General features: G+C 37.5%; 1 protein-coding gene and 1 pseudogene across 1 annotated transcript; one reads left to right on the forward strand and one right to left on the reverse strand.

Annotated features, from left to right (window-relative positions):
- Positions 1-1,320: 1,320 nt before the first annotated feature.
- On the reverse strand, positions 1,321-16,050 carry APELA (apelin receptor early endogenous ligand). Its single transcript, XM_036314414.1, has 3 exons — positions 15,831-16,050; positions 14,414-14,503; positions 1,321-2,194 (listed from the first exon to the last, which is right to left on the reverse strand). Exons 1-2 carry the CDS (start codon positions 15,904-15,906, stop codon positions 14,415-14,417), a joined length of 165 nt encoding a protein of 54 aa, XP_036170307.1. The 5' UTR covers positions 15,907-16,050; the 3' UTR covers positions 1,321-2,194; position 14,414.
- LOC118658471 lies at positions 8,413-8,750 on the forward strand (annotated as a pseudogene).
- Positions 16,051-18,003: the final 1,953 nt, after the last annotated feature.

Genomic DNA, 18,003 nt, shown 5'->3' on the forward strand with positions numbered 1-18,003 from the left:
GGACCCTTTAGTCTTCACACTAATGCTTTATCCACTGAGCCAAACCAGCTAGGGCTCACTGGGTGTTTTTGTTTGTTTGTTTGTTTGTTTTTAATTAAATATATTTCTTTATTGATTTCAGAGAGAAAGGGAGAAGGGGGAGAGAGAGAGAGAAACATCAATGATGAGAATCATTGATTGGCTGCTTCCAGCAGGTCCCCTACTGGGGATTGAACCTGAAACCCAGGCATGTGCCCTTGGCCAGAATCAAACCTGGGACTCTTCAGTCCGCAGGCCAATGCTCTATCCACTGAGCCAAACCAGCTAGGGCTCACTGGGTGTTTTATTGAACAGTTATTTAAGTGGTATGAGCAGAAATCTATCACCATTACTTTACAATGGTATAGGTGGATTTTAACTTTGTAGATGTATCTGAACTATATATTGTTTTTCTTTTTGTACAAAATATATAAACAGATCAATAAGTACATGTTTTAAACATAAATATAATCGATAATAGCTTATGTTTCTACTAAAATGCATTTGTGTAAAAGAATTATAATTTATCCAGAAAATAATTTAGAACTTCCCCAAATATCTAATTTAAATAAGAGGTAATACATTTTAGGAAACATCTTTTGTTTGTATGTAAATTTATTCACAGTGCTTTTTACAAGCACCTTCCATTCTAAAATACATCATTAATAAGCTATGAAAGGGAGACAAACTCCATGATGTCAGAATTTCTATATCAGGTTCTTTATTTATCAATCCCAACCTTTTATTTTTGGAAAATAAAAGTTAATAGTTTATGGCTCCTCCTACTTTTGTACAAAGTAAAAATTTTAATCATGATATGAATTTGTAAATTTTATACCTGAATTAACTTATAGCAAAATAATAGAAATTTTATGACACCGAGTTAACAGTCTTTCAATAAATACAAATTAAGAGCATATTCAATAATTTGGGAACATCTAATTATCCATACAATTCAGAATTAGACAGGGTAATGTCCTTGTTGGGTAATCATTCAAATTCCAAAATTCCTCTGATTTTTTTTTTTTAACAAGTCTCACCACCACAGGTTGAACAGCACCACAACAGAGCCTAGCAGAATGATGAACACTCATGTTAGATATTGTCCAGCTGGGACTTCATTGGCATAACTATATTTTATTTTTTTTAATTTAATTTTATTTTTTTAATATATTTTATTGATTTTTTACAGAGAGGAAGGGCGAGAGATAGAGAGTCAGAAACATCGATGAGAGAGAAACATCGATCAGCTGCCTCATGCACATTTCCCACTGGGGATGTGCCTGCAACCCAGATACATGCCCTTGGCCGGAATCGAACCTGGGACCTTTCAGTCCGCAGGCCGACGCTCTATCCACTGAGCCAAACCGGTTTTGGCGGCATAACTATATTTTAAATGTCAACTTTAAGTGAGCCTTTTAAGAAACTACTGGTATACAAGTGAATCAAGGACAATAAACAGAACTTCAAAGGAAATCAAACACTGGCTTCTTGTAATTACATGATGAGAAAAAGATTCAGAAATGAACATTTCCGTTTTAAAATAAAATGAGCTATAATCAGTATTTCAAACGTCCTTTTACAACTTTAAGTGAATATTTTTCAAAATAAAAATTCTTTCATAAACATTAAAGGCTATAATATAAAACTGGTAGCAATTAATAGCTTCTTTCTTAGTCTTTTTCTATAAGTAACTAATGAACCAATTATTTTCTCTTCTGCAAAGCCAAATAGTCTTTGAAATTGATTCCAGATTTAGCATTTTTAAAAATAATCATTCAAACATATACAACATTATTTTAATATTTTTGAGGATTATAGGACTATGAAAGCCAAATTTTATCTTCTTGCACTTTTTACTATTCAAAAGTCCAAAGACATTACAAAGTATTTTTCTTGCTAACCCATGTAAGAATTATAATGTGCAGAAAAGATGAGAGATTTTTTTATGCAGGTAATAACTGCGCTTCAGACTGTAATTGCTTTTCAATTCATGTTATTTTCCCTCTAAAAAGAAAACAGAAGAAGAGAATCTTATGAAACTAATAAGACATCCCAGGTCCTTTCAAAGGATTCCTTTTCATATAGGAACAAGCAAGCACACGATTGTGTGGGTGGGTATTTTTCCTTCAATCCTCTTCTTCTGGCAGACAGGGTGAAGTCAGTAAAAGAAGATCTATATTTGAAAAACAAAGGAAAAAGAACCTATCAGAGTAAGAAATGCAATCCAGCACACTAATTTACCCATGCTTATTTTTTTCAAATAGACAGAGTTATGAAAATTTCATAATTTCAATAGAATAAAGGACAAAAACGCTCGATAATCTTAATAGACAAAGAAAAAACAGTTAATAAAACCCAACACTCTTCTTTCATGATAAAAACATTCAACACTAGGAATAGAAGGGAACCCCTTCAAATTGATAAAGAACATCTACAAAGACCCATAGTTAACTTCACGCTTAATAGTGAAAGACAGATTGCTTTCCATGTAAGATAAGGACTGAGACAAGGATGTCTGTTCTCACCACTTCTATTGAGCATTGTATGGGAGGTTCTAGTTAGGACTGTTAGGCAAGGAAAAGAAATAAAATACATTTAGATTAGAAATGAAGAAAGAAGTAAAACTATCGCTATTTGCATATAACATGCTTGTACATAGCAAATCCTAAGGAACATAATGAATCAATAATTTAATTAAGGTTATAGGATATAAGATCAACAGCCATAAATTAATCATATATCTACTAGAGGCCCGATTCGTGCACTGGTGGGGTCCCTCGGCATGGCCTGCGGGGATTGGGCCAAAACTGGCAGTCCCATTGCCCCCTGCCACTTCAGCTCATCCGGGCCCCACTGTGCCTGCCTGCTATGCCAGCCGTCGGCTCATGCCCAGTCAGTCCCGATCAGGAGAGGCTTGCGCTGCCATAGCAGCGCTCACCAGCCGTGAGCCCTATGTCTGGTGCCCTGTCAGGTCAGCTAAGTGGTGCTCCCACTGTGGGAGCACACTGACCACCAGGGGTCAGCTCCTGCATTGAGTGTCTTCCCCCTGGTGGTCAGTGTACATCATAGCAACTGGTTGACCTGTTGTGCATGGGTAGGGTCCCTAGACCTGGCCGGTGATTAGGGCCGGCCAGGGCCTTCCTGCATACTGCCAGTCAGGGCCTTCCTTCATTTTGTGCTGCCCCCTGGTGGTCAGCACACATCATAGCAAGTGGTCGAAAAACTATCTGTGTATCTACAAATAAATACATCTAAGTTTAGTGACCTGTAAAGAGGCAAGGTAATATACAATTTGCATATTAGCCTTTTATTATATAGGATTAGCAATGAATAATTAAAAATGACATGAAGAAAATTTCATTTATAATACCAGCAAAAGAATAAAACACTTAGGAATAAATTAAACATCAGACATATAAAACTTGCATTCTAAAAATTATAAAACAGCCCTAGTTGGTTTGGCTCAGTGGATAGAGCAATAGCCTGCGGACTGAGGGTGCTGGGCTCGACTCTGATCAAGGGCACATGCCTGGTTGCGGGCTCAATCCCCAGTAGGGGGCATGCAGGAGGCAGCTGATCATGATTCTCTCCCATTGAAGTTTCTATCTCTCTCCCTCTCCCTTCCTCTCTGAAATCAATAAAAATATGTTAAAAAATAAAATAGAAATTATAAAACATTTTGTGGTTTGTTTTTTTTAATGGTTTTTATTGATTTTAGAGAGGGAGGAAGAAAGAGGGAGAAAGAGAAACATTGATTGGTTTCCTCCATTACCTACCTTGACCAGTGACTGAACCTGCAACCTGGGCATGTGCCCTGACTGGGAATTGAACCGGCAACCTTTCAGTGCACAGGACAATGCTCAACCAACTGAGCTATACCAGCCAGGCATAAAACATTGTTGAAAGAAATTAAAGTAGATATGAATAAATGGGAATATATATGCTGTGTTATAGATTTGAAAACTTAATTGCCAACATAACTATACTTGCCATATTTATATACAGATTCAACGCAATCCCTATCCAAATCAGAGCTGGCTCTTTGCAGACATTGACAAGCTGATCCTAACATTCATATGGAAATTCCAGGGAACCAGAATAATCAAAGCAGTCTTGAAGAATCCCAAAGTTGGAGGATCACAGTCTCAGCTTAAAAATTGCTACAGCCCAGCCAGAGTGGCTCAGTGGTTGGCCTATGAACCAGGAGGTCATGGTTCAATTTCAAGTCAGGGCTTGATCCCTGGTAGGGGGCATGCAGGATTCAGTCAATTGATGATTCTCTCTCATCATTGATATTTCTATTTCTCTTTCCCTTTCCCCTCTCTGAAATCAATAAAAACATTTTTTTAAAAGAAAAATGATATTATCTAGCAATTTAACTCTTAGCCTTAGCCATATATACAAGAGAATTGAAAATATATGTTTTGCGCATATATTACAAATTTGCGCATGAATGTTCATAGAACTGTTCTTAATAGCCAAATAATGAGAACAATAGGTGACAGGATAAACAAAATATGATTTTTCTATATGATAAAATTTTATTGTCATTAAAAAAGAATTATGTACTGATACATGCTACTACATGGATTGACCTTGAAAACAGTATGGTAAGTGAAAGATGGTATTGTTCAAAATAAATAAAATATAAGTATTTATCAATAGAGTCAAGTTAAATAAATTAAGGCTGTCCATACAATGAAATACCAGTCATTCAAAACAACTATCTGTGTATCTACAAATAAATACATCTAAGTTTAGTGACCTGTAAAGAGGCAAGGTAATGAATACATTCCACATTTCATATGATACATACATATATATATGGTACATACATATATGTGTGTATGACATACACATACACACACACACACAATTTTTGTATACATAAAATGTTACTGTTGCCCTAACTGGTGTGGCTCAGTTGGGTGGAACATCGTCCCATGCACTGAAGAGTCAAGGGTTTGATTCTCGGTCAGGGCACATTCCCAGGTTGTGAATTCAATCCCTGGTCGGGGTGGGTACTGGAAGCAACCAATTGATGTTTCTCTCTCACATAGATATTCATCTCCTCCCTTCGTCTGTAAAATCAATAAAAACATATCCTTGAGTGAAGATTAAAAAAATGTTACTGTTAGAGAAAAATGAGGAGTAAATGTAAAGTTGAAAGCTCTAACACAATTTCAATATAAATAAAATATGAAACCAAAAAACCTCAAAGTCCCCTCCCAAAGTTACTTGGGCCAGTGTAATGAGAAAAGTTGTATGTGGTACTCATGCACATGCACTCCTCCCACCCCAACCCCAAATGAAGTGACATTTGATTAAAGTCTTGATTGAGTAGAAATAACTAAGTAAAGATAAGAAAAAGCCTATCCTAGATTCTAGACAGAGAAGATAATGTGTGAAGGCCCTGAAAAGGAACAGGACACCTTTGGTAAACTCTCATAGCCACAGTGAGTCAGATAGAATTGGAGAGGTAGAGAAGTGCTTGATTGTGCAGTTTTATAGGTTACATTAAGAATTCTATTTCAAGATCTAGAGACAGAAGCATGGAACAGACTGTTGAATCTCAGAGGGAAGGTGGGGGTTGGTGGGTGGGTGAGGAGAGATTAACCAAATAACTTATATGCATAACCCATGGACACAGATAATAGTACAGTGAAGACTTGATGCAGGGGAGAGGGTAGAAGGGGTCGATGGGGAAAAAAAAAGGGGGGACATCTGTAATACTTTCAACAATAAAGATACATTTTTTAAGAAAAACAATTCTAGCCTTAGCTGGTTTGGCTCAGTGGATAGAGCCTGTGGACCAAAGGGTCCCGTGTTCAATTCCAGTCAAGGCATATACCTTGATTTTAGGTTCCTCCCGGCCCTGGCCCTGGTCTGGGCTCCTGCAAGAGGCAACCAATCGATGTGTTTCTCTCATATCAATATTTCCCTCTGTCTTTCCCTCTCTCTTTCACTCTCTCTAAAAATCAATGGAAAATATCCTCAGTGAGGATTAGGAAAAAAAAAAAGAATTCTATTTTATTTTATTTTTTAAAATATTTTTTTATTGATTTCAGAGAGAAAGGGAGAGGGAGAGATAGCAACACCAATGATGAAAGAATCATTGATTGAACTATCTCTTGCATGCCCCCTACTGGGGCTGGAGCCCTCAATCCCTTGACCAGAATCGAACCTGGGACCCTTCAGTCCACAGGCGATGGTCTATCCACTGAGCCAAACCAGCAAAGGCAAAAATTCTATTTTAATCCTAAGAGTAATGAGAAATCACTAAAGGGTCTTAAGCTGTATGAAGCTATAATATGAGGAATAGATAAAAGAGGAGCAAAAGTGGATGTGAGGAGTTTGGTGCAAAGCAGACAGTAGTTAGGCTTCCTCTCTCTAAGAATGTGCTCACGTGAGGATTAAAAAAATAATAATAGCCCTAACCGGTTTGGCTCAGTGGATAGAGCGTTGGCCTATGGACTGAAGGGTCCCGGGTTCGATTCTTGGCTGCGGGCACATTCCCAGTGGGGGGTGTGCAGGAGGCAGCTGATCGATGTTTCTGACTCTCTATCCCTCTCCCTTCCTCTCTGTAAAAAATCAATAAAATATATATTTAAAAAAAAAAAGAAAAGAAAAAAAAATAATAAAGAATTTTAGCGGGGAAAGGGAAGACTAGAGAAGACCAATCAGTGGATATGGAGAGAGGGGGTCAATATTCTGGAAAGCCTATTAGGTTGCAATAGTGGCAATGGACTGAAAAATTTCAGAGGGAAGGTGGGGTGAGGAGTGGGAGGGGAGTGATTAACTGGGGAACTTATATGCATATACTGGTATGCATAGCCCATGGACACAGACAATAGAGTGGTGTAGTTCTGGAAGGGGCAGGTATAGGGTGGAGAGGTTCAATGGGAAAAAACACACAAAGCAACAAAGGGGACATTTGTAATACTTTAAACAATAAAGATAAACAAACAAACAAAAATACATCCAAGTAAAAAATGTTGAAGTACTTAATTAAGAATGATTGTTTTTTTCCAAGTCACCTAAAAAGCAATAAATACTCCTTTGCTATTATATAAGAACTAGAGGCCCCGTGCACAAAATTTGTGCACCGGGGGAGGGGGGGAGGGGGGGGGAGGGAGGTCCCTCAGCCAGGCTTGCGCCCTCTCGCAGTCCGGGAGCCATCAGTTGGACATCCTTAGCGCTGCTGTGGAGCCAGGAGAGGCTCCTGCCACCGCCGCTGCGTTCACCAGCCGTGAGCCCAGCTTCTGGCTGAGCAGCGCTCTCCCTGTGGGAGCGCACTGACCACCAGGGGGCAGCTCCTGTGTTAAGCGCCTGCCCTCTGGCGGTCAGTGCACGTCTAGCGCCGTTTGGTCTATTTGCATATTAGCCTTTTATTATATAAGATAATGTATTTTTCAAATATATTATTTTATTTTTTTAATATATTTTATTGATTTTTTACAGAGAGGAAGTGAGAGGATAGAGACTTGGAAACATCGATGAGAGAGAAACATCAATCAGCTGCCTCCTGCACACCTCCCACTGGGGATGTGCCCGCAACCAAGGTACATGCCCCCGACTGGAATCAAACCCGGGACCCTTCAGTCGCGGGTCGATGCTCTATCCACTGAGCCAAACCAGTCAGGGCTCAAATATATTATTACTATATAATAATAAAGTTAACCTAATATTCTAGGTCACTAATTGAATACACAACTGAGGACAAAGTAAAGACAAAAGATTTATGCTAAGAAGAAATTTTAGACCCCTGAACAACTTGATAGGGAGCTGCTACTTTAAGTAAATATTTGCAGAAAGAATTATTACAGACTTTGTAATGAGAATCAGTTTCCAAGGTGAAGGAAACTTTGAAATGAGGATTTAGTTCATCATATACATCAGTACATATGCAGAAATATGCATTTATTAACATAACAACTATACTACATTTTTTATATTCAATACATAATATATATTATCATTAAGGCATCATAATCTTTATACAAAAGTTTTATCTTATCAGTAAATTAAAAACATTAGGGATTTTCTCTGAGCAGGGTCTTTGGACACTGGACTGTGATTGAGAAAACAATAATTTTCTGTTTAATTTTAAGGAAGATATACCAGATATTATAGCCCATGAAGGAATCCCCTATACTTAACGCTACTTTCAGGCCATTCACACATTGTAAAGATGTATACTCTAAACTTTAGGGGCCCTATCTTATCTCCAGTGTGCTCACATTCAAATATGAATAAAATTTGACAAAATAAAGAAGAATATGATAATTGTCAACAGTCTGGCCCAAATAAACTTATCACACAAACAAAAAAGAAGAATATGATAGATGGCTTTTAAAAATATAGTGGTATTTTTCCACCATCTTGGACCCTATGGAGGCCTGCTGGGAACAGGACTTCTATAAGGACAACTATGGAAGGCTGTGGTCCAAGGCCATTTTTGCTGGCTAGAAGCGGGGTCTCCGGGACCAGAGGGAGCACACAGCTCTTCTTAAAATTGAAGGTGTTTATGCTCGAGATGAAACAGAATTCTATCTAAGTACAACACAGTGACTCCTGGTGGCAAACCAAACAAAACCAGAGTAATCTGGGGAAAGGTAACTCATGCTCGTGGAAACAGTGGCATGGTTCTTGCTAAATTCAGAAGCCACCTTCCTGCTAAGGCCATTGGACACAGAATCTGTGTAATGCTGTACCCCTCAAGAATTTAAACTTACTGAAAATAAATAAAATGGATTTGTTTCCTGTGCTTTGGTTTAAAAAAATTATATGGTGGTAAAAAAACAAAATAAAACCTACTGATTAAAATGCTGTGATTGTTAAGAGAGTAAAAGATTATTTTACGTTAGTTGGATCAGGGTGGGCCTTGTATAGAAAATGGGATTTGAAAAGAACCCCAGGGGATGGAAAGTGTTATAATTTGATGAGATCAAGGAAGCAATTAATTTCTGGAGGAGGAAACACTTCCAGCAGAGATAGGAAATCAAAGTTCAGTTTGGCAGTTAGTATTAGGAGATAAAAAGATGAAAATGTGTGATGGGATCTAATGATGGCAAGTTTTAAATGCTAAAATAATAAAAGTTTCATTTCACTTTTTTTTTTTTTTAAGGGAAAGTGTGAACTTCGTCTTTTTTTTTTTTTTAATATATTTTATTGGTTTTTTTACAGAAAGGAAGGGAGAAGGATAGAGAGTTAGAAACATCGATGAGAGAGAAACATCGATCAGCTGCCTCCTGCACACCCCCAACTGGGGATGTGCCCGCAACCAAGGTACATGCCTTGACCAGAATCGAACCTGGGACCCTTCAGTCCACTGAGCCAAACCGGTCAGGGCTCATTTCACTTCTTTTAGCAACATTTGTGGAATGCCTGCTATATTTTGGGCACTTTTTTTTGGCTGAAGATACAAAGGTAAATACAGCCATTGTTGATCGTTTAGGTAAGCTACTCCATGTTACTGCTGCCTCAGCATTCCTTTTGTTTGGCTTAGAGGCCTGCAAAGACCGTAGATGAGACTAGCTCCCTTATACAAATACATGTCCTGGACAGCAGTCACAGAGTCACAAGCAAATGTAAGTTCCTGATTTTGACTTCTCCAACAGCCCTTGTGATCAATAGGCTCCCCTGCCTCCTAGGGCAAGTATACTTTATGTATCTCTTAGATAAGACCCTTTCGGTACTTACCAAAACCCATCTCTTTTTATTTGAATTTACCAATCCAACCCTAGTTCAGGAATGCCAACACACTCTATCCACAAACTCTAATACAGGCATGTGCCCCAGTTCCCTATCTTTAGCTCTTGCTTTTGCTGGCTGTCTCCATTCTGCCTTGGCCTCCCCATTTGGCCCCTCCAGGCATGCCATGAGTAATACTTTACTGCAATTTATCTCTAGTCAGCTGTTGAATTAAGGCTTAGCATTCTGTACTCTGGGTGCTCCACTAAACAATGTTAATTTAACAAAGTCAGAACACCACACTCTGCCTTCTGCCTTCAGGAAATTTACAGCACACTGAGGGCAGAGGGGAAGAATGCAGTCAGTTATTAACACATTACTACTATAATGCAGTGAGTCAAGTACTCTGACAGAAGTACACAAATGGTGCTGAGAGAAAAAGTGGGCATCAAAAACAATTGGTAGGATTTCTTGAAGGATGAATTGATAATGAAGGAAGAAAAAAGGACATTGAAGGCAGAGGTGCAGCAAGAGGTGAAGAATTGATTGACTTTAAAGTAATGGTAATAATAAAAATTTTAGCCACTATCTGTTTAGCACTTATTATGTGCTAGGGATGCTTATGATAAGGTTCAGTACCATTGCTAGCTCCCTCTTACAGGTCTGGAAGTGGAGGGAGACTTAGAAAGGATAAGTGGCTTACCAATGATCACCAGTGAGTGAGCTATATGACCAGAAAGTCTAAAACAGTCTCAATTCTTTCTTATTCCCTTTGGGAGAGGGAGGGGGAGAAGCGGTGACAGATGATGCTGAAGAGGTACAATTTGTAAGGTGCTTTTTGTTAAATATGGGAGTTCTAATTTTCTGAAGGCTACAGGGACACATAAGGATTTTAATCTTGGTATGACTTGACTGGATTTAGTTTGGAAAGATCAGATGATAAAAATAGACTTTCCAGAACCAGAACTGGAGGCTGGAGTGATCAGTTAAGGTATTGAAGTCATGCTGGGGAGATATAACAGGCACTAAGACAGTAGTAATCGAGATGAAGAGAAGGGAACATTGAAAAATAAATATTTCAAGCCTAGCCAGCATGGCTCAGTGCTTGAGCATTGATCTATGAACTAGGAGGTCATGGTTTGGTTCGATTCCCTGCCAGGGCATATGCCCCAGGTTGCGGGCTTGATCCCCAATGTGGGGCATGCAGGAGGCAGCTGATCGATGATTCTCTCTCGTCATTGATGTTTCTCTCTCCCTCTCCTTTCTTCTTTTTCTAAAATCAATAAAAACATATTTTTAAAATATTTCAAGGTAGAAATGATAATCCTGGTAAACCAACTAGAATTAAATATTAGGGCACTGTGTTCAGATAATTACATTGAGACAGTAACATGTGTATTTCATAGAATATGGTATCTTACATAGTAAACATCTAATATATGGTATCTTTACAATTCTCCAAATCTTGAGAAAACAGGAGAAATATTTGAGTGGGAGGAATTGAAGAGTTTACTTTTAGGTGTTCATTTACATTAATTGGATCAGGGTGGGCTCATATAGAGAATGGGATTTGAAGAGAACCCTATGGGGGGAAAAGGTTTAAACTTGATGAGATGAGCCCTGCTAAAGTGGAGATTCTGTGCTGAAGGCAAAGTTGGCTTTCAGTTCAGCCAAAAAGGCAGAATGGAGCAAGAAGGGCCAAAACAATAGGACACTTGTGAAAAGAAAGGGGAGGCAGGCCAGGTCAAGGAAGTAGGAGGTCCATAACTTTGAGAGGTAAGAATAAGGCAGAAAATAGAGAACAAGACATTTTGAATGGTAATCAAGGATAGCAATTATAAAATTGTATACCTGAAACCTATATAATTTTGTTAACCAATGGCACTCCAATAAATTAAAAAGAAATTTAAAAAACAGGGGCAAGAGAATATTATCTGGTCTCAATTTATAAAAGGTAACTTGGCCAAATTTCTTTTCATAGCATTACTTCTGGTAAGTGAAAATGGGCAAGAGAGTGGGAAGATTTTGACTTTACATACTTTCATACTGTTAGGAAAAATTTTACACCATGAAAATGTATTATAATTATTAAAAAGCTAGATGGAGCATGTACTAATAGGGCATGTAGTTATCTAAAGTACACATTTAAATAAAAGTATTACTGTAGTAAGATTTCACTGTTGGAAAGGGCAAATCATTAGAGTCTAAAACCCTACTCCATTTTCCACTCTAGCTCTCATTTTAACCTGTAAGCTTGGCATTCCTGACACCCTTTCTCTTGCTTTCCTCCACTCTAATTCACTTATGCTGAAATATTTCTGTGAGAAAAAAATAAAAATCAAGAAAATGAATTGTATGCAGCGTAGGTTTTCTATTTGATTAAGTCTATTTCTTTTTAATTGTTAGGAAATCTTACTGAGGATCGCTGAAGAGGACTCTAGGAGCTGAAAAAGTTGATACTCAAGGTAGTAGAACGTTCCTATTAAGTGAGTTGAAAGTCTAAACCATTGTAAAGGGTTAATCTGGAAAAATTCCGGTTAACTGTTTACCTTACCTATTCTTTTACACTTTTACTTGACCCTAACTGAATCAAGTAGCCCCATGTGATTTTATCTAAAGCGTGCAGGAAAACAGAGGGGAATAAATGAAAGGGCTGTTCTGCCTCAGAGTTCCACTACCTCAGTCTAGTGTGCCTTTACCCAGTATACAAGTTGTCAAAGATGTTTTGTTGCAAGATATATAAAAAGCGTGCAAAGATGTAGGACAGTGAGAATTGTGCTACCAAATTTGAAGGTAGCACTTGTGATAACACTGGTTCAGCAAGATCTTGGAAAATTATCTAATGTTTATCTTGCATTGGTTCTTATACTATCTCTGGATTCCAAAATAAGGCTTTTATATCTTCTTCAAAGAACTGTGGCTGGAATGTAGGACTAGTCTAAACACTGACAAAATGAATGCTGTAAGCTGAGCAGTTCTTTAAGGGAATCAGCCTCATTTTGTAAAGGGTTGCTATTATTAAATGTTTTATATGGCCTTCACTGAAATTTCCCTTTGGTTTACAAATTTGGTTTGCAGGTCAGAATTTTTCCTTAACTTTGACAATTCAAATTTCCCCACTCTATTATGTTTACTTGAAACACTAGTTTTTATGGCATGCGGTTTGTAGAGAAAGCCAATGTAACCTGTGGCTAACTAGGGGCTTTTATTCGCAGTTATGTAAGGTATCTTGCTCTGTATATGCAGGAATTCCCTTGCTATTGTGAAATACCTCCTCTCCCCTTTGTTATTTGTGGGGGAGTGCTGGGAAAATCTTGAACTTCTCCACTCCTCCTCAGCACGAATTTTACCATTAATTTTTAGATGTGAGAGAGAAATGCATTATTAACACACAGCAAAGGATTCTTTAAAAATAAAATCCTTTTAAAGCATGTTTGAGCCTCTACTAATTGTTTTCTCAGGAACTTATTGTATCTTTATGGATTCTTCCACCAAATTTATTTTTCAAATGTTGATAGCAATAGTAATTTGTTATAGATTACAGGCATAGAGAACTTGGCGTTTTGTCTTAGTTCTCATGATAAATGCTTACTAGTGAAATGCTCATTACTGAATTGCTCTTCCTTCTTTTAATGTTCTACTCAGGACTTTCACTGGGTTTGAAAACCACATATTAAACAATAGGTATATTTCTTTCATGAATAATGCCATAAACACTACAATCTATTGGTCAACTAAATAAGCAAATTCAGCAATTGCCTATGTGTTAACCAGCCGAGGAATATTTCTATGGCATTTTTTTAAAGGAAGAATATACTTAATGACTTAACTAGCTTAAAATAATTACAATGGAATGCCAAGTTATTTATTTTTGGTATGAAATAACTTAAACTTTGGGCAGTGTTTGAAGTTGAGTGATTCAGATGGTATTACTGGTGGTGGTGGTGGTGTAAAATCATAGGTCTTTTAATTATCTTTTTTTTTTTTTTTTTTCAATGAAAAAGAAGGGGGAGGAGCAAAAATCTATTTGGAATTTATCCTTAAAAATGCAACCATCACGACCAGTCCTGTGAGTGAGGCTGTAAAGTTGCTGTGCCATTAATATTAAGTTGATTTTACAGATGAAAAGAAATATTTTCAGGAAAAATAAACTGCATATTGAGGCTAGCACATCATTCACCTAGTGTTGTTGGGCAAGTTCACCCATATGCTGAAGCACACAGTGGCCTTAATGGGAAATATACTTGTTCCGGATAACTAAGGAGCTATTAAATGTTTTTCAAAACACATATTTAAATAGATACTTTTATAATTATATTATCCTGGTGCCTGATATTTAAGTAATAATGGTCAAACATACATAATAGTATTAATCCCCATATAACTCTCATTCAGATTCAACTATTATCAAGATTTTCCTCATCTATCCCATTAAATTATTTTTAATCATCATGTCATTTCACTCTTTTTTTAAATAATTCTTTATTGTTGAAAGTATTACATATGTCTCCCCTTTCCCCCAGTTGGTCCCCTCCAGCTTATTTCACTCTTTCATCTGTTAGCATGCATCTCTTACACTGACATTACCATAATAAAGCCATTATCACCTGTAACAAAATATGAATACACATTCTTTGGTACCTATTTTCAGTCTGGAATGCTGCCTAAATGTAGGAAAGCTATTTTCCATCAGAAATACCTCAGGGGAAGGGCACTCGTGAATGGAGAGGCATACATCTCCTCTGATGGCAGCTGAGTCTGTGCAGTTTTCTTCTCATTGCCAAATTAGCTGAGGGGATAAAAAGAGAAGTATTAGGAGCATTTTTCTGAAGACAAACTGTTGTTTAGTCTGGGGGATGCAAGAGAATATTTAGAATTCAAACTATAGTGTGATTTGCTACTTGTTCAGATGTGATTATGATATAAAAAATTAATGTGATGCAAATACACAAGGTATATTCCCAGCAGTTCATGTTTATAGCAATATCCTCCTCCTTCTACACGTCTTCTTCCTAAATGCTCCTGGACCTTTTATTTTATGTAGTGAATTAATCACAAATGTTTTACAAGAACATTATCCAAGGTGTTACATATTTCAGAAAAGTAGAAATGGTTTGAATAGCAATTGCTGAAAACATTAAGAAGGAATGCTTTCTGAGTTGCTAATTAGGAACATTTTTCTTATTTATGTAAAAGGGCACACCAGGGGATTCCATTTGAAATAACCTCAGTGATCAAACTTCTGATTAACTAAAAGGCAGAGACTGACTTTTTAACCAGTTACTTACCATTTTCTGTCCTAAATGGAGAATTACATTATCAAGTGAATAATGGAACATATTTGGATATAAATATAACTACCTTTTTATTTATATTTAGGATTGCTTGTTCCTGAGTCAGAAAACTTCCTAATATTTTTTCTTGCCAGTGCTTTGAAACCTTAGATATTTGGTTTTGAAGTAAAAGCACATTAAAATAACTGTTTACTAAATTTCTGTTGGATAAGAACAACACAAATGATATCATTTTTGAAAAATATGTCAAGTAAATTAATATTTATCTTGACCATACATATTTTTGACACTTTTGGGTTTATAAGCTTAATAATACTAAATTGTACTTTCTTGTTTTAAGTGACACATCAAATTATATAACTGGAAATAATAGCTATTGACCCATTTTAAGAATTCATCTGCAATTTGCCACATTATGATTTTTATATGCTGTGAATTCAGTTAACATTGACCCATTCCAGCCAGCAACATGCTCTTTTAATAAATTGCTTGGGATTTGCATTTTACCTAAAAATCTATAATAGACCAAACATTTCCGTTCCTTTTTACTTGTAAGAACAACATATCTACAAAAGCTAAGGGGTCTTTAAATTAGAAAAATAGTGGTAAAATATTTACCATCATTTTAATATCCAGCAATTTTTTAAATATCCAAATAATGGACCTAACAAGATAGAAAGAATACTTCTAAAGTCCTACACACCCCCAGTACCCTCAAGCACACCTAAGAGATTTTCAACATAAACATAATCATGCTCAGAGACTCATGGACAACAACAGGCATAAAAACAAGTTACTCTTACAAATATATCAAAGTCTTACCTGGTCTCTGTCCATGGATAAGAAGAAGACTCATCATAACAATTAAAAATACAAAAAGTAATTGTTGAAATCTCATTTTTCTGCCACACTAAAATGGAGCAGTAGCTCTCAAAGTAAATCAAACTCCTTTGAACAGCCTGTGTAATATCTGTGTGGCTCTTCTCACATTCTAATGACAAACCTCGGAGAACTGCCAGCTGCCTTTTCCAGAAAGGTTAATGATCACATCAGACAAGGTTACTGGTGTGTTGTGCTGCGGTCAGAGCCTCCCCGGTCCCAAACCCCTCCTCCACTCCCCTCCTCCTTCCCCTCTGTCACTCCCCTTCATTTCCATAAGCAAATATTGGTGAAATAAACCATTCAAGTGTGCTGTAACTTCAGTGGAAGCCTCCTCTGGAAGCTTTTAGGAGAGACTGATTTAATTCCATCTGGATTTGGCGAAATATGTAAAACTAGGCATGGCTTTGCCTCCTCCCCTCAACACTTGCATCTGTTTAAACTCTGTGTTGCCCATATTGGTCCCACGTGCAGAAACCAGTGGAAATGACAGGAAGTCTCTCCTTTGTCCTTTTTCACAAGGAATTCTGAAGCTCTAACTCAAGACTCCCAAATGCTTTGTGGCAGAATGTGCTGAATTGCTCTCCCATTACCAAATCTACTGCAAAGTGGTGCCTATTTATCTTAAATCTCTAAAATGCTTAATCTATGCGGGTTTATATCAATAAACATTCCTGGGGTTTAGAATGTTCTGCAATCAATCTGAAAAGAATTTATATTTTTATTTTGTAAAGTGCCATTTAAAAAGTAATGATCATTTTTATCTGCAGTATGTCTAGGATTTTTAAAAAAAGGAAGTGTAGACAAGTCACAAACTCATGAAATCTGTGTTCTGTTAAAAATGTTATATGTGGTGAAATACCAGGCTAACAGAATAGCACAGTCACAGAATTCAAAGCTCTCCCGACACATTCAGAAGGCACAAAAACCATCAGTGTTGTCTTCTCACACATGCACCAACATCTCTTCTTACTTAAAGTGCTTCCTTCTCCGTGATGAACTGAAGTTACTATACTTACTATAAAGTAAACCAAAAGAATCACGAAGAGACACTTTTGAAACACTTGTAGAGCCAAAACACCAAATCTGGAGCATATGCAGCTCTTATGAACTATCAGCAATTTGTGACATTTGGTCTCTTTAGATTCAGGTAGTTGGTACACAACCCTGGGCTTACTGAGTTTTGAAATTAATGTATGATTTGTCTTGATCTTGCAAGTCAGTTTGTAAAATTCCCTGCCTGCCTAATGTGGATACGAAAGGGGCCATATACTGAGCCTGACAAGCTCAGGGAGGCCTACATAGTGCCTGACCAAAGCAGTTCTTGGTGGGTTGTCACGTGCTCGGCCGGTATTTTCCCCTAACAAAGGTCAATCTTTACCTCAACGGAGCCTGCCTGTTGCCTTTTTTTTTTGCATCTATAATAACATACCTGATAATGTACCTTTGGAATATCAAAGTAATTTCCTTTTTTTCCTGAACCCCTCAAAGCACAACCGCTGCACCAGAGCAGAGACCACAAATCCTCTCATTGTTATTATTATCATGTCAGTTGTTAACTGTTAACCACTCTATACCCACCTAAGTAAAAGAAGCATGTGTCTCCCCTCTTCCTTTTTATCCTTTCCCAGAGATTTCCCAGCTTTGCTTTCTCTCCCCTCCCTTATCTATCACTAATGCACTTCATGTAAACCCCCTTCCGTCTTCCCCTTTGATTCTGATGTATAAAATAAGTGGTAATACTGCCATTTCCTGGAGCATTTTCTCAATCCATTGAGATTCTGCTTCCTGGCAATTGTCAGTTTGTCTCAAATAAACTCATAAAAAATTCTTATAGATTTGGATGTTTCTTATATTTGTGGTAGGCAGTTAGACAGACATGAACAGTGCAAGGATGATGGGCCAGGTCCAGAAGGTTACCAGGGAGGAAATTCCTGGGGGCCTAGCAAAGGACAATTGTAGGTGGGACCTCATCCCCAGGGTGACCTTTCCTCCCCTAGTATATCACTGGTCATTCGGTTTCGACCCCCTGATCTTTTCTACAATAGAGATAACATCTAGGTCTCAGTTGTATTTCAGCTTCAGGCCCAGATAAGCAGCAAAACCAGACACCCCC

The sequence above is a fragment of the Myotis myotis genome, unplaced genomic scaffold (assembly GCF_014108235.1).
Source record: "Myotis myotis isolate mMyoMyo1 unplaced genomic scaffold, mMyoMyo1.p scaffold_m19_p_6, whole genome shotgun sequence".
NCBI lineage: Eukaryota > Metazoa > Chordata > Mammalia > Chiroptera > Vespertilionidae > Myotis > Myotis myotis.